The following is a 19225-nucleotide window of genomic DNA, read 5'->3' on the forward strand; positions in this document are numbered from 1 at the left end:
CTGTCATGGAAGCCACCCAATACGGCAATTTCCGCCACTTTCCCTTCTATCCCCAAGAAAATTAGACAATGGTGTTCCTGGTGCAAACACAATTCTTACTACTCTGCCGAGAAAGTGCCCTCTGGTGGCCATCTCTCCAAGTGCAGCTCCAAAAAGCATGTGTAGTTGCAAGGTAGCTCCTCACAGCACCCAGTGTACAGTAGAAGCTTTGCAGGCATTAAAGAGGCCGGTGGGTTTGCTTCCTCCGCTGCTTAGGGATCTCAGGTACTCAAGTCTTGTCAGGCCCCACGGGCACCTTCATTTCTGTACGCCTGCTTTTCGATTTAAAGCGATATACGTATTTATTTACTGAGAGCCTAGTTTGTGTCAGAAGCCAGCCAGCGCGGATAGAGACAGAAGGAGATGCCTTGTCCTCCGAAACCAGCCTCTTGCTGTAAAGCTGGAGTCAGTAGATTGACTGGGCAGGCCGGGGAAGGACCCAGGCGAGCACAGCATCCACCACCCTGGCTGGAAGGTAGGAGGCAGGCAGCCAGAGAAGCTTGGCATCCCAGCCTGGGCTGTACCGTGTTCGGGGATGGCGGGCAGTCAGGGCATGCTCCAGGCAGCTTGTCACCTTCGTTAGGTCTGGGTCACAGATTAGGTTCATGATGCGGCGCTGCACTTGAAGATCTGTAGCTTGGAAGATGCCGTAGTCAGCGTTCATGCTCACACTGCCTCTCCTCCATCCCATGCTAGATCCTTGGGCTGGTTGCCAGGATCAGGAAGTGACTGCCTGCCCTTTTCCTCCCTTCCAGGTCTGACCTTTCTGACCCTCTTTTTCCCATCACGCACCCAATATGGGTCCAGCTACTCACAAGTAGTGAGGAAGGCTTCTCCGTAGTGGGCCTGTGTAGCTGGAGGTAGCCGGGCCCAACAAGCCTTCAGGGTGTTCTCCAGACTCTCCAGGTTGGTCACTGGGGTTCGGAAGAAGCCAGGCTCCACAATGGAGACTTGTACTCCAAATGGAGCCATGTCCCGCCTGGAGGGTGGGCAGAGAGGTTCCTGTGTTTTTTTTTTTTTTTTTTTTTTTTGGTTCTTTTTTTTTTCGGAGCTGGGGACCGAACCCAGGGCCTTGCGCTTCCTAGGCAAGCGCTCTACTACTGAGCTGAATCCCCAACCCAGTTCCTGTGTTTTAACCTAGGTTTCTAGGAGTGTGGAACCCAAGATGGGAAGGTGTCACAGGTAGGGACGTGTGTCCTTACAGGAAAGGCTATTGCTGGTTAGCCTGGGATGGGAACACAGGAGTTTTTTGTTTTTACTTCGTGAGGATGAAACCCAGGGTCTGTGTATGGTAGGTAAGCAACTGAACCACGTCAATACCAGCCCAGGGTGAGGTGTCGTTGAGCATGTTGTCCTTGTACTTTCTTTTTAAAAGAAGATTTGGTTGTTTACATGTGTATGACTGCACGGGTTTTTATGTACCATTATTGGTCAGAAGCCATTAATGAAGTTACAGGCTATTGTGAACCACCTTGTAGGTGCTGGAAACCAAATCTGGGTCCCCTGCAAGAGCAGTAATCATTCATCCTGAGTCATCGCTCTGGACCCTTGATTTTGTTTTCTGAGACAGGGTCTCATGCAGGCCAGGATACCTTGAACTCTTGGTAACTTCTGTCCCTACCTCCCATATATTGAGATAACGTGTGTATCATTATGTTAGTCTGCCTGCTTCTCTCTCTCCCCTCCTAGTTTCTCTGCATAGCCATGGCTGTCCTGGAATTCACTTTGTAGACTAGGCTGGCCTCAAACTTAAGAGATCTGCCTGCCTCCTCCTCCCAGGAGTGTGCCACCATGTGCCACCACACCCGGCTTCTCTCTTTTAAGTCTTTATTTTATGAGACACGGTTTCACTATGTAATTTAGGCCAATCTTGAAATGTTCTTTTACTTAAAAAAATTGTATTTTCTTTATGTCTGTGTGTGCCCCTGGCCATTGTGTGGATGTCAGAGACAACTTGGTTCTCTCCTACCAAGTATGTCCACTGAATTCAGGATGTCAGGCTGGAAGCAAATGCTCTTAACTGCTTAGCCATTTTGCTGGTTCTTGTGTGGCCTGAACTTGCTGTGTGGTAGAAGCTGGCCTTGAAAGGGGTAAGTACTGGTGTGCGACCGCCATGCTTACAAGATCTTGTTGCTTGGAGTGTGTGTGTGTGTGAGAATGTGTGAGAGAGAGAGAGAGAGAGAGAGAGAGAGAGACATGATCTTGTTATGTAGCCAGGCTGGCCTCAATTTGTGTAGTTTTGGGATCACCGGTGGTTGACACTATGCACATGCCCTCTCTTGTGTATTTTACTCTGTGGTCTAATGGCTAGCAAGCTTTACTCGGTGGTGGTGCTCAAGCCTAAAACCTCATGCTGCTAAAGTGGCCCAGATTAACTTAGAACTCCGGATGCTCGTGCCTTAGCCACCTGTTCCCTTTCTTCTTCTGAAAGACTTGTGTAAATGTGTACAAGTGTGAGTGTGTGCACATGTGCATGAAGACCAGAAGAGGGCATTGTGTTGCCTGGGTGTGGGTCCTCATGATTACACACTGAGCAGTCTCCTTACCTACCCTGTCCCCTACTTTTTCTTCTTCTTCTTCTTTTTTTTTCAATTATTTATGTGAGCACACTGTCACACTCTTCAGACACAATAGAAAAGAGCATCAGATCCCATTACAGATGGTTGTGAGCCACCATGTGGCTGGGAATTGAACTCAGGACCTCTGGAAGAGCAATCAGTGCTCTTAACTGCTGAGCCATTTCTCCAGCCCTACTTTTTTTAAATAGTAAATTTTAAGGTACTGCAGACCAGACAAAATGAATTATTTTTGTTTTGAGACAGGGTTTCACCAGGTAACCCTGGCTGGACCAGAACTTACTATGTTCTGGAACTCACAGAACTACTCCTGGCTGTGCCCCAAGTGCTGGGACTAAAGGTGTGTGCCACAATGCCTGGCAAAATTAATGTACTTGTTTTGATTGTTGCTTTGAGATAGGGTTTCTCTTTGTGACAGCCTGGGCTGTCCTGGAACTCACTATGTAGACCAGGCTGGTCTCGAATTCACAGAGATCTGCCTGCCTCTGTCTCCCGAGTGCTGTGATTAAAGGCCTGTGAATGTGCTAGTATAACCATTTACAATGTAATTATTTAAATGTGTTGAAACCATTATTAGCCTGAAGGCAGCTGAGCCCATCTGGTTGGTAACTGCAGTCTGCCAGTTCTTGATCTAGGGGCCCCATTTTATATCTCCTGAAATAAAAGATTGAGTCTTGAGTACTAGGATGAGGGACGAGCTTGGTGTCCGCTGGAAGATGATGTGGTGGGCAGAGTGGGCCTGGCATGGGTAAAGCTGTATCCCACGATGCTGACTGGAAGATAAAAAGGGGGAAGAAGCCAAAGGACACTCGGAGATTACCTGTCCAGTAAGGCGATGAAGGCAGCCTTCCTCACTGGCTGGGCTCCACTAGACCCACCTGGGCTTTTCCCCAGATTCAGAGTCTAGTGCCCCTCGAAGTGTCCTCTTTAGCTCCTTTGTGATCTCACCAGCTTTGGCAAGTCCTCAATGTAGGCATATGTCTGTGATCCCAGTGCTCTGAGTGGGAGCTAGTGTAGGCTACATAGTGACCATGTTTCATAAGAGAAGAAAGAGGGGCAGAGCTGACCCGGTGGCATGTCTCGATGCTCCTCTCAAGTAGCCCTATAGTAATATTATTTATATAGAATGGCTGAGAATGAAAAAATATTAGGTTTTCTACTATAAATGGTAATATACAGTCCTGGCGAGATGATTCATAGAAGGTTTCTTGCCATCAACCCATCACCTCAGGAGGGTACAGACTCCCATAAGTTTACTTCAGCATGTGCTATGGCCCATGCGTTCATGAATATGTGTACACACAGCACATACGGATATGTGGATGTGTAAGTAAGTACCTGTTAATGCCACTAAACATGAACGACAGGCTTCCCCAACATCTAAGCACTGCCAGGTCCTTCCACACGGCTCACTTTACTCTGAACCCCCATGAGGCAAGTCTCACTCTGATTTAACAGATTTGGGAGAAAAACAAACCAACAAAACCAAAACACCTGAGAAGTAACTTAGTTGGGTGTGTGGTAGCTCAGTAGGCTGAGGCAGGAGGATTGCCCAGTATTCCAGGCCAGCCAGGACTAGAATGTAACCCAGGCTGGTTCCAGGGCAGTCAGGGTGACACAGTGACACTTACCTCAAAAACTAAAGGCATGCACACATGCACACACATTCACAAAGTTTGTATGAGATAAAACTTGGGGTTTCACCTCCAGCCCTGTCTGCTTTTCCATTTCTCCTGTGTTGTTCTGCTCCTTGTCTTCTAGCCTGTGTCGATAACTGATGTATCTGAGTAAGATCCCTGCCCCTCTCCAGGCTAAGCCTGGAGCTGTGCACCCTCACCTCAGGCTGTCAGAGAAGGCCTCCAGGCCAAACTTGGAGACACAGTAGCCCCCGCCATTGGCTGCTATTCGGCCCAAGACACTGGTGATGTTGACCACCCGCCCCCTGGCCTGTTGTAGCAGGGGCAGCAGGGCAAGGGTGACCCCAATGGGGCCCAGTGTGTTCACATTCAGCACTCTCTGGAAATCATCCTGTGTCAGCCATGGTGTGGGCCCGATGATACCAGCTACACCAGCGTTATTCACCAGACCAAAGAGCCCTGTGGGAAGATGACAGACACCGAGAGGGCGTTTGGGGAGGACTTGAACCCTGCTCCTTCCTCACAGCCTCAGTGAGTCCCGGGACTGCTGTACAGACCAGGTTCCTGGGGGCTCCACTACACTTACCAGTTTCTCCAACACGTGTCTTCACCCACTTGGCAACTTGCTGGACATTCTGGGGATCAGTGATATCCAGCAGTGTTGTGTGGAGGCGGGAGGAGGCCATCTGTTGTAGGTCTTCTGCCCCAGAGGGGGTCAGGCAGCCGGCCAGCACTTGGAAGCCCTTCTGGTCAAGTTGCAGTGCCAGAAGGCGCCCAAAGCCCGAGTCACAGCCGGTGATGAAGATGACAGCGTCTCGGGCCGGCAGGCTCTGCCGGTCTCTGAGCAACCACAGTACTGCCCACAGCAAGGCACCCAGAAGCAGAGGCAGCCACATGGTGGGATGAGATGCCCTGCTGAGGGAGGCCTAGGCTGGGCAGGAAAACTTGTCATTTCCTCTACCCCTTTAGCCTTGGCACTAACGTTTACTTTTTTTTTTTTTTTTTTTTTTTGTTCTTTTTTTCGGAGCTGGGGACTGAACCCAGGACCTTGCGCTTCCTAGGTAAGCGCTCTACCACTGAGCTAAATCCCCAGCCCGGCACTAACGTTTACTTAGCTGGAAACGTCTGGTCTGAGCAGACAAACCAGGAAACTGTATGCTTGGCAGAGGATTGGCAAGCTAAGGCTTATTGTGCAAAACAGGTGTGGGCAAGCACTAACTTTGTAGCTAACGAAGTAAACCTGAGCTGGTCCTGTGGGCAGACTTATTACTATGTGAGAGCAGAGGGACCTGGATCACCATCCTCCTACTAAACCAGGAACATCAAAAGCCCCTAAATGCATCCTCGCCTTGCTTTTGGAACCAAGAGTCCCCATTTCAGTCCTGGTAGCCTCAAAACTACTGTGTGAGGCTGGACATCTTCAGTCTATCTTGGAACCTGTTTTCTCATATAGTAAGCTGGGCTACAATACCCACCAGGCCCATCTTGGTGTTGTGGAGATCAAGGGGATGACATGCGAAGGCAATGTTTGTAGCCTAAAGCCTGAAGGACCACTATATATTGCCATCCTTAGCTAGTGTTTCCATAGCATCCCCGTTCCCGCCACCACTTACCTCTGGGGAAAGCTGGCAGGCAGCACAGTGTGTGAAGCTGTAGCCTTCTCAGTCTGCCTAAGAGACTTTGCTCCTAGACTTCCCAGGATCCCACACTAGCTACAGCTAAGGCCAAAGTCTGGAGTGGGTGGACTCTTGCTGTGGGCAAGGAGTGTCTGTTTGGGGGATGGCAGTGAGGAGGAGGAGCTAAGCAGCTGAGGCCCGCCTGGCTGAGCTTAGGGTTTGGCAGAGGGCAGTTCTGCCCAGGCTCCCCCTCCCCCCAGCCCCCCTAGGCTGTCTTTCTCAGCCTGGGCTCCTGACCATCTATGCCACTGTCTCCTAGGATGTGGGAGCTGCCAAGGATGGCAGCTGCTCCTCTCTGTGGGTGGCCCTGGATCTGTCATTTTCCTTCCTTCTCAGCCCCAAAGTGCCCCCAAGAGTTAAGCTCCCATCCGGCCCAGACTCATGACACTGCTTAGCAGCGGCCTGGAAGGGCACATGAGCACGTGGTGGAGCCGAGAGCCAGGGCTGAGGACGCACGAGGTCTGCTTCCTGCCTTAAATCTGCTCTGCAGGAAACTGAGTTCTGGAAGTTTCGAGCAGAGGCCACTCAGCTCTGGGCAGGCATGCGGAAAGTTACTTTCTGCTCACCCAAAGGAACCCGCACTAGGCACAAGAAAGAGTAGAGGTACCCACCACCAAAGGGCACTCGCCCCACAGGGAGACCACCTCAGATTTCCCACTGCCTTATGGGCGCCAGGGACTCCTTCAAACACACCACATAGAATGGAAGCTTGAGTTTTTATTCATGGCTTGCCAGTCTCCCTCCTGTCCAGGAGGGTGAGGTGAGAGGGGTGGGTTTTAGTCTAGGACGGTGCAGACTGCAGCTGCCCTTTGTAGACGTACTCCAGCGCTGTGGCAATGGTGCGCATGTCCAGTTCGATGCTCCGAGCCCAGTTCTCCACATCCCCGATTTCCTGGGAGAGGGGAGAAGAGATTGAGGGCAGGAATCAGGGTAGGTAGACTTTCCCTCGCAGCTGAGGTGGCTTACTTAGACCCACCACCTGTTGTTCTGTCTGTCTGCCTTCCTTTTGAGATGAGTTACTACAGTGTTGCTCAGATTGGCTTCAACTCCTGGGCTTACGCTGTCTCCTGCCTCAGCCTCCAGACTAGCTGGTGGTACTGGTCCGTGCAGCACACTCGGGGTTTTCTGAGTACTTTTATTTCGTAGTGCGAGGGGTTGGACCCAGACATGTACTAGGGCCCTAAGCATGTCACCAAGCTATATCCTGAGATCTGGACTTTTTTCTTTCTAGCTTTTCTGAGACCACAGCCATAGAAGGAGTATCTGGGACCGCCCCCACTTGCTCATTAACCCTAAGTCTGGGATATTTATGGCTGGAGACGGCCAACGGCGTCCAGTTAAAGGCAGTGATGTGCTGAGTTGCCCACCTTAAGTGCCTGGTTGAAGTTTTCCACCATGCCAATCCACTGGCCGGTCTGCTTGGCAAACTGGGCAGCCTGGACCTGCAGGGTCTTCACCTCATGGTCCAGCTTTCTCTGGTTCATGTAGGCCTGGGCCACACTGAGGATTGGAGGAGGGTATGTCAGCTCATCCAACCCTTACGGCCTATTACAGTGGTGGGAGATCAGTCGGGAGGGAGGGCCGGGAAGCCTTGGGACTCTGGCTTTTTTTGATGTGGAAAGCCAAGTTGGGAGCTGACTAGAAACACACCATTTCCTACCCTCTCAAGAAGTTTCTGCAGCTGAGGCGGGGCAGGGAAGGTTAACCTGGGGGAATCTCCCTGAGGAAGAAGCTGGGAGGGAAAGGGAAGCGTGGGAAAATTCAGCAGCAGGGACACATCTGGCAGTGATTTGAAGCCTAGGGAGCTCTGCAAGAAGTTGCAAAGGAAATCAGGCCCCTCCCTGAATCTGGGACGGGATGGGAGAGTACAACCCTCCACCCCCCAAGGAACCCTGGGTCAGTGAGCCTATCCCAAGAGATTTTCTTGGCTTTTCCCAGCCCCCTTTTTGAGACAGGGTCTTATGTAGCCCAGGATGACCCCAAACTCACTATGTGGATGAAGCTGGCCTTGATCTAATCCTCCTGCCCCTACAGTCCAAGTGCTGGGATTACAGGCATATAGGCATTCACCATCACACCCAACTCTCCCGTCCGTCCACCCACCCACACAGCCAGTGCTAACGCTTCTTCCCAGCTAATCAAGATGCTGGCTGTGGTAAGCATCACTGCAACGAGGCTGCTGCTCCATCCTCCACCCGTGCCCTTTCATTTCCCCCTCTATGTAATCAGTGTTCCCTCTCTTGCTAGCAGATGACCTTTTCATTCCCTATTCCAAAGCTCTAGGTCAGTGAGGAGACACCACATCCGGTGCCATCACCCACTGGAATGTGTGGGGGCAGGGGAGGCAAAGGGCTGGGGGGAGGGGGGGTTCAAGAAAGTGGGCAGGGCACCTGACAAGGGTTGAGACAAACTAAGCCTTTGTTTCATTTTCTGTAGAATAAGAGCTGTGGGTAGCAACACAAAACCCTTTCTAATCTGGATTTGGCTGAGCTGCCCTCTGAGCTTCGAATGTGGGGTGGCATCTAGCAAGTAAACAGAAAGAGAGAAGTCTGGCCAGCCTCACAAATGTAGCAAGGGACGGACGTGCCAGTGTGGGAACACCAGAGAAGAGAGCTGTCCAGAAACAAAGGACACCAGAGGCCCCAACCACAGCCATTCTTTCCCCTAATCTCCCCTCAAGATGAGTAATGGAGATGACCCCAACCCCTGCATGAGTCCCTGGGATGACTCAGCCTCTGGATTTGCAACCAAGCCTGCCTGTCACTCGCCCCGAGCGGAAGGCATAGTATATGACTCCTTTCTTCCCATAGACAGACTATCGGATCGCCATCTCAGCACTCTTATGAGTCATGCAGGGCCAGGAAACCTTCCCAAGTCTTTGGATACCACTGGTCTTCTCACTGAGGGCTGAGATTGAGGGTGGGGTCTCTGGAGACCCAGAAGGAAAGGAAAAGCCAGCCTGGTTTTGTCATAGCTCTTGGCTTAGGCTCTTCGTCACTTCTACCAGTTGTGCCATCTTGTTCCTGCTGTTTGTTCCGCAGGCTTGCCAAGCAGTAGGAGGTGAAGAAGGAAAGAGGATATGTGGTGAGAGAGGTGGTCCTTCCCTCCCACCCAAGTGACAGCTGGACGTAAATGGGCGAGCCAGGTTGGCCAGATGGCATCAAGTTGTGCCAGGGAAGTCAGTGTGGGGAGGGGAATTCTGACTGTTTTCCCAACCACTGCAGCTGTCGCCCCCATCAGCATTAGAATGTCAAAGCTGCCTCAAGTCTCTGTAAGGTTACATTAGCGGGCGGGGACAGGCCAGGGAAGGTACTGGGGCACCCGGATCCTTCTGAAGGATGGCCCAGACCCTGTCTAACCAGGGTGGATGGAGGAAACTGGAGTTGAGGGAAGAGGTTCATACCCCACGTTGAGGTGATCCACCAACGCTTCGGTCAGGCAGGTGGCTGCAGTGATAGCCTCTCGCCTCCTCTTCTCTGGGGAAGGGGAAAAGGGATTGGAGCAGACTTCGTATTTGAAAGGTGGTGCTAATGGGTCCTCATGCACTTAATGCTATTCTGGAAACTGCCAACTAATGTCAGACCACTTAAAAGAACCTCCCATATATAAACAAAACAAAACAAAACAAACCCCTTTATTTAGGAGGCAAGGAAACTGGCACCCAGGGAAGGGAAGGGACCCCATCAGGTACGCCCAGGACTCTCCCCAGACACCCTTTCTCCAGTACTTGGGGCAAGGGATTGGCAACTCGAGGATTCCCAGTCTAGGCCTGAGGAAACACACGCTTCATCGCCTTAGCTGTGTGGCAGACTCACTGGAACCCAGCCACTCACTGGGCGGACCCCAATTCCGCCCACTTCCGGGTTGAGAAGCTGTCTGGGCCAATTGGCAACGCGTGTTACGAGCTAGGGGCGGGGCTCAGACGCCGCCTGGGCGGGATTGAGGGAGGTACCGAGGGGACCCGAGCGGTGCCAAGGGAACCAGGGCGGGTTGGCAAAGGGACGGAGTTTCCAGAAGTGCCTCCCCCAATTCCGTGCCCCGCACTCGGGCCGCCCGCTAGCCGGCGCCCTCCCCTTGATCTGGGTGGTTACCCGAGGTCCAGGCTTCCGGAAGAAGCTAGGCCGCGGCCGGGAGCGGCCGACCGGACACTTGAGCTCACCCTGCAGCTCCTTCCGTTCGTTCTGCTTTGCCTGGTGTTCTTTGAGCAGGCGGGACAGCATGGTCGAGTCTGGCTCGGTGCGGGCACCGCGGGCCCCTCCCTAAAGCTGCGGGAGCCGGACCTTGCCTTGGCTCGCTTGCTCCGAACGGAATCACGTGATTGCGGCGTCACGTGACGCTGGGGCCTGCCTCTCCTTTTGGCGTTGGGTGGTTGGTATTGAGGAGCTAAAGGGGCGAAGTGTAGGGTTGGTTGGTGGGTGAGCTGTTCTCTAATGGGGCTCAGCTTTCGGAGTTGGAAACTCTTTTCGTATTTAGTCTTGCTGAAGAGTCAGTTTTCACATGCTCTGGGTGTCAGGTTTTGAGAGGATTGGTGTCCTCGTGCTGCCCACTACAATCCTTTTACTGGGGTAGCGGAAGCTCTCGGAGCTCATTGACATTCTTTTCCTTCCCTCACCTTACCTCCTGGCAGTGCGGGCCGGTTCTCAGTGGATTCCCAGCTTCCTCTCCCTAGAAGAGAATGCTTTCTCTTCTTTCCCAGCCCTTCTGTCTTCTCACCACCCCACCGAGGTTCCCTCAGCTCTGGGTGATCACCGTAGAGCGGCATTTTAGGTACCTCAAGTAGCCTTCTAGGGAGCTTTGCTAATGTTGCGGGCAGTGAGTGGTGAATGCGCAAATCCATCCCTGCCCTTTTGTGGTCAGGGAATGCGAACCCATTTTAGTCGTCGCAGAAGCGTAAGCGCTACTGCCAAAGTGAAAGGTAAATTATACAGTGCCTCTCCGGCTAAGGAGGAATGCTTCTAGGACTAATTCCAATGAGAAAACTTATAAACACCATCATTTTATTGCCGTTGTCTCTCCCCCCTCTCCTTCCTCCTCCTTGTGCTTTTCAGGGTGGCCTGGAATCCAAGAACCTCTGGGTCTACAGGATGCATTACAAGTGCATGGTGGCCCATTTCATTGATCCTAGTGCACCCGAGGCAGATGAAGAAGGATGCTTGTGGGTTTGAAGTTAGTCTAGTCTACAGAGAGAACTTCAGGTCAGCCAGGACTATATAGATAGACCCTGTCTCAAAGCAAAACCACACAAACCACAAAAAACCAAATGTGGAGACATGCTGGCCAAATTTTGGTCAAGTTTCTTATGCATTCTGAACCTTAGTTTTATTGTTAATAAACTTAGGTGATTAGACTAATATTTAACTCTGGCTAAAGATTAGAACCACACTGAAGAGTTTGTGAAAGCTACTGTCATTTATGGTATACTGATGCAAACCTGTCAGGGGGCTGAGGTGGAAGAATGGGGAGTTCTAGATTATTTTGGGCTACTCCCAAATTAAAAAAAAACTTGCCCAGATTTATTAAATGGATTCTCTGAAGAATCTGTCCATCTGTCCGTCCGTCCCTCCATCCATCTGTCTGTCATCTCCGTATCAGGTGATTCCAAAGTGCATCCAAAGTTGAGGAACACGAGGCCAATCCATGTCGAAGACTGTTTACAGCTTTGTCGTTGACTCATTAGCCTATTTTCTGAGTTGTGGTGCAGATGAAATTGATGGCTTCCATGTACTAGCAGGGCAAACAGATGCAGAACAAATTAGAATGTTCTTCTTGAAATTTCTTTTTTTTTCTTTTTTCTTTTTTTTCGGAGCTGGGGACCGAACCCAGGGCCTTGTGCTTGCTAGGCAAGCGCTCTACCACTGAGCTAAATCCCCAACCCCGAAATTTCTTAATAAAGAGCGAGAGCTGTGATCCACTGGTGTGTTTAGCTATTTCATTTATTTTGTGTGTGGGTGGTGGTGAGACAGATCGTGGTATGTATGTTTAGGTCAGAAGATAACGTTAGGAGTCAGTTCTCTCTTTTTAACATATGGATCCTGAGGGTGAAACTCAGGTCTCAATGGCCCTCGTTCAGCTATTTGAAGAATGGTGTCTTACACCCTGGGAGATGTATAACTATCAAAGGATGAGTGAGAAGAAGCATATTGAATAATTAAGTGACAGCATTAAGTAGAATTTGGTTAACTGTCAAGATAACATTTAGAAACTTCTATTCTCATTTTTTTACTCTGTGTATGTGTGTGTATGCACACTGTGCCGGTGGGGGCCCGAAGATGCCACCTGATTCTAATCTGATGGGGTGCTGGAAACTGAACTCAGGTCCCCTGGAAGAGTATTAAAGATTTTAACTGCTGAGCCATTACTCCACGTCCCTACAATTAAAAGTTTAACAATAAAATTTTAAATAGGGTGAATAAATAAATAAAGGGAAAAGTTGCAAAGTAATTTAAAGCAGGGACTGGACTGGGTGCAGCTCAGTGGTGGAGTGCTTGCCTTGCATGTTCAGAGGTCTGGGTTTAATCCCCAGCACTAAACACACACATGAGCTAAATAAAAATGTTGGGTAATATGTATGTATTGAAATGCCTTAATGTATATTATAAGCACTTTCTAAGCACTCATAATAGGCCAAGCACTTTGTGTGTTCATTTGATCCCTAGAACAATCCTGTGAAAATTAGTCATCTCCTATATGTATATAAAAAATCTGAGGTAGAGGGAACAATTAAGTGATGGAGCTCCTAATAGGTAGAGTTAGGATGCAAATTCAGGCTGATTCTATTTTGGTTTTGTTTTTATGAGACAGGGTTTCTCTGTGTAGCCCTTGTTGTCCTGGAGTAGCTTTGTTGACCGTGCAGAGATCACAGAGATCCACCTGCCTCTGCCTCCGGAGTGCTGGGATTAAAGGTATGGGGCACTGTGCCTGACTCAGGCTAATTCTAAAGCCTAAGTCTGTGTTGCATAAACCGCAGGAGAGACTCTGGGGTGGGGGTAAACACTTTTCGTGGGGCCTAGTTGGATGTGAGCTAAATGGAATGCTGGCACTCTCTCATGGCAGAGGTCCCAAGTCAGACCAGTCATTAGTTGGTCATTTTCTCAACTTCTCCCCATCTTTATCCCTGCACACCACCTTGTAGGCAGAATCAATTCTGGGTTGAAGATTTTGTGACTGGGTTGGTGTCCCCATCCCTCCATTGGGAGACTTGCCTGGCTACAGGAGGTGGCCATTTTAGGTTCCATGTCCCCTATTGTTAGAAGTGTTAGCTAGGGTCACTCTCATAGATTCCTGGGAGTTTACACTGTCCTGGGTTTCTAGCTCTTCCCAGAGATACCACTCCACTGACTCTTGTTATCTCTCCCTCTGTCCTTCCCATACCTGATTCTTCTCCACCCTTTCTTCCCCTCTCTGTTCCCTGTTCCCTCCCTCCCTCCACACCTGACCTCTGTTCTATTTCCCCTTCTCAGTGAGATTCAAGCATCCACTCGTAGGCCCTCCTTAATCTTTTAGCTCCCTTGGGTCTGTGGATTGTAGCATGGTTAGCCTGTACTTTATGGCTAATGTCCACTTATTAGTGAGTACATACCACGTTTCTATTTCTGGGTCTGGGTCACCTCACTCAGGATGATATTTTCTAGTTCCATCCATTTGCTTGCAAATTTCATGATGTCATTGTTTTTAATAGCCGAGCAATATTCCATTGTGTAAATGGACCACATTTTCTTTTTTTTTTTTTTTTTTTTTTTTTTTTTTTTTGGAGCTGGGGACCGAACCCAGGGCCTTGCGCTTCCTAGGCAAGCGCTCTACCACTGAGCTAAATCCCCAACCCCGGAACCACATTTTCTTTATCCTTTCTTCGGTTGACGGACATCTAAGTCGTTTCCAGTTTTCTAGCTATTATGAATAAAGCTGCTGTGAGCATAGCTGAGCATGTGTCCTTGTGGTATGATGGAGCCCAGGATGGTATAGTTGGATCTTCAGGTAGAACTATTCCCCATTTTCTGAGAAACTGACAAATTGACTTCCAGAGTCGTTGCATAAGTTTGCTCTCCTGCTAGGGGCGGAGGAGTGAGTGTTCCCTTCGCACATCTCCAGTATGAGCCATCACTTCAGTTTTCCATGTTAGCCAGTCTCACCCCCGACACTATCGATGACATCCTGCCATACGTGCAGACAGGAGCATTGCAGAACTGTCACCAGAGAGACTTCACCTAGCAGCTGATGGAGACAGATGCAGAGACCCACAGCCAAACAATAGGCAGAGCTCAGGGAATCTTGTGGAGGAGAGGGTTTTAGGAGAAAGATTGAAGGAGTCTAAGAGGTCAAAGACACCACAAGAAAACCTACAGAATCAACTACCCTGGGTCCAGAGGGGCTCACAGAGACTGGACTGCCAACCAGAGAGCATGCATGGGATAGACCTGGGCCCTCTACACATATGTAACAGATGTGCAGCTTGGCCTTCATGTAGGACCCCGAACAGCAGGAGCAGGGGCTGCCTCTGACTACATTGCCTGCCTTTGGATCCTTTCCTCCTAACTGGGTTGCCTTGTCCAACCTCAATCGGAGAAGAGATGTGCCTACTGCAACTTGATATGCCAGGGTGGGTTGATATCATGGGGGCCCCTCTCTAAGGAGAAAGAAAGGGGGATGGAGGGAGAGTAAAGGGAAGCTGTGATCAGGATGTAAATAAACAGTAAGTTAATTAATTAGTGGGAACAGCAGCAGCAGCAACAATGACAGAAATCCTGGTAGGAAGCTTTTGGGAAAGAGTGCTCTATACAAGGGCTGATCAATAGAAGCGGGAAGAGTGAAGACATTGCAGGGCCCAGGCCTCCCTGCCCCCTCTGCCTCTGGCTCTCCTTCTAGCTGCAGTGAGCAAGCAAAGCAGACTCCCAAAGCGTAGGCACTGCAGAGAGGGTCTTGGGCGGGCGAGGGTGCGGGAACAGAGGCATGGATTAAGTGATACAGAAGGTGGGGAGGGGGTTAATGACAGGGGTTGATACTGGGAGCTTCAGGAGTGACTCAGACAAAGCGTCAGGATCATCTTGTGTTCCCCCTCACCCGCCTTGGCACAGCTTCCTGACATTTTCACAACAGACACTGCAGGGATTCTGCAGACATCAGTCTCTGCCCTTCTTTCCCGCATACTGGCTGTTCCTCTGCCCTAGAGTCGGACAGTGCACACGGGATACCTATACCCGAGAACCCTAACTGACTTTACTTTCAACCGGTTTTGGCCAGGCCCTTCTTACTTACTGTGTGACTCCAGTTTCTGCTGTGACTGAAACTCACTTGCTTCACCCGACTTTGGTAAAAGTGGACACAATATTCTTGCATCAAACAGGAGTTTCCCATGCAGCACATTATCCTGAGCCACCTCTGGGTAAATACCCTGAAGTTTTAAAGTTGGTGGTGTGTTTTGTATTTTCAGTCCCAGATCTTTGGCGACCAAGGCAGGATGCTTGCCACAAGTTCAAGGCCAGCCTGGCCTACAGAAGGAGTTCCAGGTCATCTTGGGTTACAATGTGTGACCCTGGCTCTAAAAAAAAAAACAAACAAAACAAATCATCATACAAACAACCAAACCCACAACAGCCAACCAATCAAAATCCCCCAAATCACCCCAAGTAAACAAAGTAAAAAAAAAAAAAAAGAATTTGATATCTCATTCTGCTCATCTCTCTCTGATTTTACACCTGACTTCTTTTCCCTTAGAATGAGTGAATGCAGCTTCATGTTTCTCTTCTTCCACTATTTTCTTGTTTCTTTGAGAGCTCTCTCTCAGTGAGCTTTATTGAACAAACTCCAAATGGAGTATGTAGGCCAAACTTTAGTGCTGGGAACTGCTCAGTGTTTAGAGGTTGGGCGAGGACTGAGGGAGGCTGAGCAGGGTGTGGAGAATGCTCACAAGCTTCACATACTGGGGAATCTGGCTGGGCTTCAAGAGAGGGGGCCGTTGGTAGCATGGCCAAATTCCAAATGTTGGCCGAAAGCCAGGGCTCAAAGAAAAGGGGCCCTTAAGATGGTCTAAATGGCTCCCTGTGGGAAATGACCCCTGGGCACTCTCTCCAAGATTGTAAGAGTTTCTCTTGGGCCCTCAAAGACCAGAATGGTCAAACCATTTCCCTATGGACTTCTCTCAATCACGTTTATATCCCCCCCCAGCCACTCCCACAGTATGAGCTTTGCCTACAGCCAGAACTCAGAGTCTGGCAAAGGCTCCCGGTGCTGGAGAGGTGGGTGGAGGAGACGTGACCTGTGCAGTGGGCCTTCTGGAAGTCCTTGCTTAGAAGTTAGAGATAACAACAGGAGAAACTGTGTTCTGTGGTGCTGGGGAAAAAAAAGTGTTCCAGACGCAGGTGAAGAAAGTGTTCAGGGAGTATCAAAGGGACAGGAAAAAACGGCTACTGTCTTTCCTGGGTATGGGCATTTCTCAATTAAAATATTTTTTGAAATAATTTTAGACTGAGAGAAAATTTCTTTTTAGCGGTGCACAAGGCCTGGGGATCTCTTGTTGTTTCCTAGAGTGATGATGGCATTGTATGTAAAAGCAGTGTGATATCAGGGCCAGGAAGCAACATTGGAGCAATACCACTAACAACCTGCAAGCCGCATCCATTTTAGAAACCTCATTTACATGTGAGTTCATTCCTGATTGTAGTAGTGTGTGGTTTTCCCCATGTAAGCATTTAACCCCCGCCACAACACAGAAACTACTACCCTGAAGAGGCTCCCTTGAACTGTCCCCTAATACTTGGATCCACCCCTCTGTCTTTATCTCCTGGCAAACACTTTACAGTTTTGTCATTTCGAGAGTGTTACGTCAATGTTATAATGCAGTAGTTTTGCTTATGTGGTGTTGGGAATCATAGTTCATGACTTCGAGTATGCCAGGAAGGTGTTCTTCCACTGAGCTACGTCCCAGCCCTGAGCTCTTTCAGATTTGGTGTGTAGTCCAGTCCCACTGAAGATCTTGCCTATGAGGGTTTGGAGTGAAGGGGTGCAGCTTTGAACACAGATTATTAGTTTTACTAATTTCTGAACTCGACTCAAATGGAAGACGTTTCCTGACCTGATGTTTCATGTGGGTCTTCCCTGACTCTCTGGGTTTCTCTCGTCTCTTCACGTCTGTTCACCTATGGTGTAGCTCAGCACTGCAGCCTTCTGCTCCAGATCATCGCTTAGGGAAATATATTTGTCTTCATTACTAAGCTGGTTTAGTAGTCTTGTGTGTTCTTTCCCTTCTTTGCCCCACTATTTATAGCCAGGCTAATTTTGGGTGACCAATCTCTCTTATTTTCTGCTCCTTCCTCCTGTGGCGGGTGAGGTGACTTCTCAAATATTTGGGCAGAGGAGGTCAGAAGCAGATTCTTGGCATCTGATTTCAGCCTTGGATTTATGGGAAGCTGGTGGAGTGCGCACTGGGGCAAGCCAAGCTGCAGGTGCAGAAAGGAAGGCAGCTGGAGCTCTAAAGGCATTTTGACCTGAGTCAGAGGCCTAGGGAGGAGTCATAAGTCCTGGGTTCCATCCCAGTTGTGCCCTTCTGCGTTTTCACAGGATCTCCTCTCTGGGGCTCTGAGATATATACACACACTGGAGAGGAAACACTGGGGGACACTGAAGGGGCTGCTAGACCCTGGTGCCTGTTTTACATACACGCCTCTTTGGTAGCACCCGTTTGGAGGCATGCTGCAACCTTGCAGAACAGTGCAAAAATGGCCAAACTGTTGCATGCATTTTAACTGACCTGGGGGCAAAGATTGTCCTATAATCAGAGTCAGAGCCAAAGAATAATCCTTAACAGAGAAAAGAAATAAGGGGACATGGGAGAAGCAGCTTTAAAGAAAGGGGAGCGATCCCAAGAATATGAGATATTTGAAGGGTAGAAGACAGTAGCAGCACTGGGAAATAGTCTGAGAAAGATCTCTGGGGGACTTACTCGACAGGGGATGTAGAAATAGAACTTTAGGCGAGGCAGTCAGAGAGGGGTGCACACAAGACCAATGCCTAGTAGGAAAGAAGCCATAAAGGCAAAGTGGAAGGCTGTGAGGCTACTATTTTGCCAAATTATTTCCCATCTCTTCTTCTGGCCCCATTTCTCGATTAGAGTTATAAATAGCAAAGAGATGGAAAAAAATGTCCCCTCCCTTTGCCTCTATCCCAGAGTGGGGGAAGGGAAGGGAAGTCGGATAGGCCCATGGGTCTCTGTGGAGAACCTCCCTTTTTTTTGGGAGAGGGGGTCTGTCTATCGGAGATCACCCAACTCCTGCCTGAAGTAGCCCAAAACTCTAAGCGCCCCTTTCTGTTGATTCATTCAGAGACAAATTCACTATGCAGCCCTAGTTTTGTAGACCAGGCTGACTTCCTCCTGCCTTGTTCACTGCTGGGGTTGCAGGTGTGGGTCACGAAGCCTGGCTTCCCACCCCTCTTAGGTTTTGAGACAGGGTCACTCTGTAGCTCTGACTGGCCTGGAACTCTCCCTGTAGACCTGGCTGACTAAGGTGACAGGGATCTTCCTGCCTCTGCCCATTGAGTGCCGGGAATATAGGCGTGTCCCACCACACCCAGTTTGCCGTACTTTTTTTGTTGTCTTGCAAATGTCCAGTCCCCCGGAAGGACTTGATTGCAGGACACGCCCTTTCTAAGTCTTTGTCTCTTGGGTGTAGTGTCTTTCTTTCTTGTCCCCTTTTAGCTCTCTCTTCCCACTCCACAGTTTAATTTGCATTTCTTTTACTCTCTCTCTTTTTCTTCCACTGCGGACTCTTCCTCCTGTTCTTCATCCCCTTCTCCCCGTTCGTTCCAATCTCCACACCTGCTGAGTGTTTTTTGTCTATGCCTTTTCTTCTTTCTGGTCCTCCGAATGCTGACGTTGTGACTTGCTAACATTGCCTTCGTTATTTATGGGCTGTGCGACTCCAGGGGAGGTGAAGTCAGTAAAGCACCACTCCAGATCGAGGCCCAGGAACTGTCTTCTGTTTTTTATCAGCATATCTGTTTTCTCGGCCTCATCCCAATTCTCTGTGATTCTGCTTTCTACTTTCTCTCCGCATTTCTGGGCTCAAACTCTACTTTTGGGGGGACGTGTGGGGGGGGTGGGGCGGCAGGGTGCAAGGCAATGGGTGCTGCGGTTGCTAGACCAGTTCCCACCCGGAGCCGCGGGTTTGGGCATCTCCCCGTCCCCCGACCCCCCGACCCTCTCCGGCACCAGAGTCTGTATCAGCGGCTTGGGCAGAGGGCGGGGCAGGGGCGGGCCTGGGGCGGTGTCCCAGAGAGGAGGCGGAGCCGAGGCGGGCGCCGGAGC

The 19225-nt window shown here is 49.9% G+C and overlaps 2 protein-coding genes and 1 long non-coding RNA gene across 14 annotated transcripts; all 3 read right to left on the reverse strand.

The window, feature by feature from the left end:
• Positions 1-315: 315 nt before the first annotated feature.
• Positions 316-5994, reverse strand: Rdh5 (retinol dehydrogenase 5). Of its 8 annotated transcripts, none has more exons than NM_001398766.1 (5): positions 5866-5994; positions 4839-5164; positions 4453-4711; positions 855-1018; positions 316-669 (listed from the first exon to the last, which is right to left on the reverse strand). In NM_001398766.1, the coding sequence occupies exons 2-5, from the start codon at positions 5146-5148 to the stop codon at positions 446-448; spliced, it is 957 nt and encodes a 318-aa protein (NP_001385695.1). In that variant the 5' UTR covers positions 5149-5164; positions 5866-5994; the 3' UTR covers positions 316-445. The 8 variants fall into 8 exon arrangements, with proteins under 8 accessions (NP_001385695.1, NP_001385694.1, NP_001385693.1 ...); NM_001398765.1 differs by having other exon boundaries at positions 4839-5178; NM_001398764.1 differs by having other exon boundaries at positions 4839-5183.
• A 631-nt stretch (positions 5995-6625) lies between these two features.
• Positions 6626-10696, reverse strand: Bloc1s1 (biogenesis of lysosomal organelles complex-1, subunit 1). 3 transcript variants are annotated; one of them, XR_015623852.1, is made up of 5 exons: positions 10546-10696; positions 10020-10311; positions 9332-9404; positions 7296-7428; positions 6626-6820 (listed from the first exon to the last, which is right to left on the reverse strand). XR_015623852.1 is itself a non-coding variant. In XM_087555980.1 (4 exons), the coding sequence occupies exons 3-4, from the start codon at positions 7410-7412 to the stop codon at positions 6710-6712; spliced, it is 228 nt and encodes a 75-aa protein (XP_087412106.1). In that variant the 5' UTR covers positions 7413-7428; positions 9332-9404; positions 10020-10248; the 3' UTR covers positions 6626-6709. The 3 variants fall into 3 exon arrangements, 2 of the variants coding, with proteins under 2 accessions (XP_087412106.1, NP_001099411.2); XM_087555980.1 differs by lacking the exon at positions 10546-10696 and having other exon boundaries at positions 10020-10248; NM_001105941.2 differs by lacking the exon at positions 10546-10696 and having other exon boundaries at positions 6627-6820; positions 10088-10235.
• Positions 10697-10896: 200 nt separating this feature from the next.
• On the reverse strand, positions 10897-18534 carry LOC120093529 (uncharacterized). Of its 3 annotated transcripts, none has more exons than XR_015625024.1 (5): positions 16997-17156; positions 15181-15463; positions 13760-14195; positions 13508-13643; positions 10897-11652 (listed from the first exon to the last, which is right to left on the reverse strand). It is a non-coding gene; the product is annotated as an uncharacterized LOC120093529 (long non-coding RNA). The 3 variants fall into 3 exon arrangements; XR_015625026.1 differs by lacking the exon at positions 16997-17156 and adding an exon at positions 18503-18534 and having other exon boundaries at positions 10905-11652; XR_015625025.1 differs by lacking the exon at positions 16997-17156 and adding an exon at positions 15621-15735 and having other exon boundaries at positions 10905-11652.
• Positions 18535-19225: the final 691 nt, after the last annotated feature.

Source organism: Rattus norvegicus, chromosome 7 (genome assembly GCF_021556685.1).
Source record: "Rattus norvegicus strain SHRSP/BbbUtx chromosome 7, alternate assembly SHRSP_T2T, whole genome shotgun sequence".
Lineage (NCBI taxonomy): Eukaryota > Metazoa > Chordata > Mammalia > Rodentia > Muridae > Rattus > Rattus norvegicus.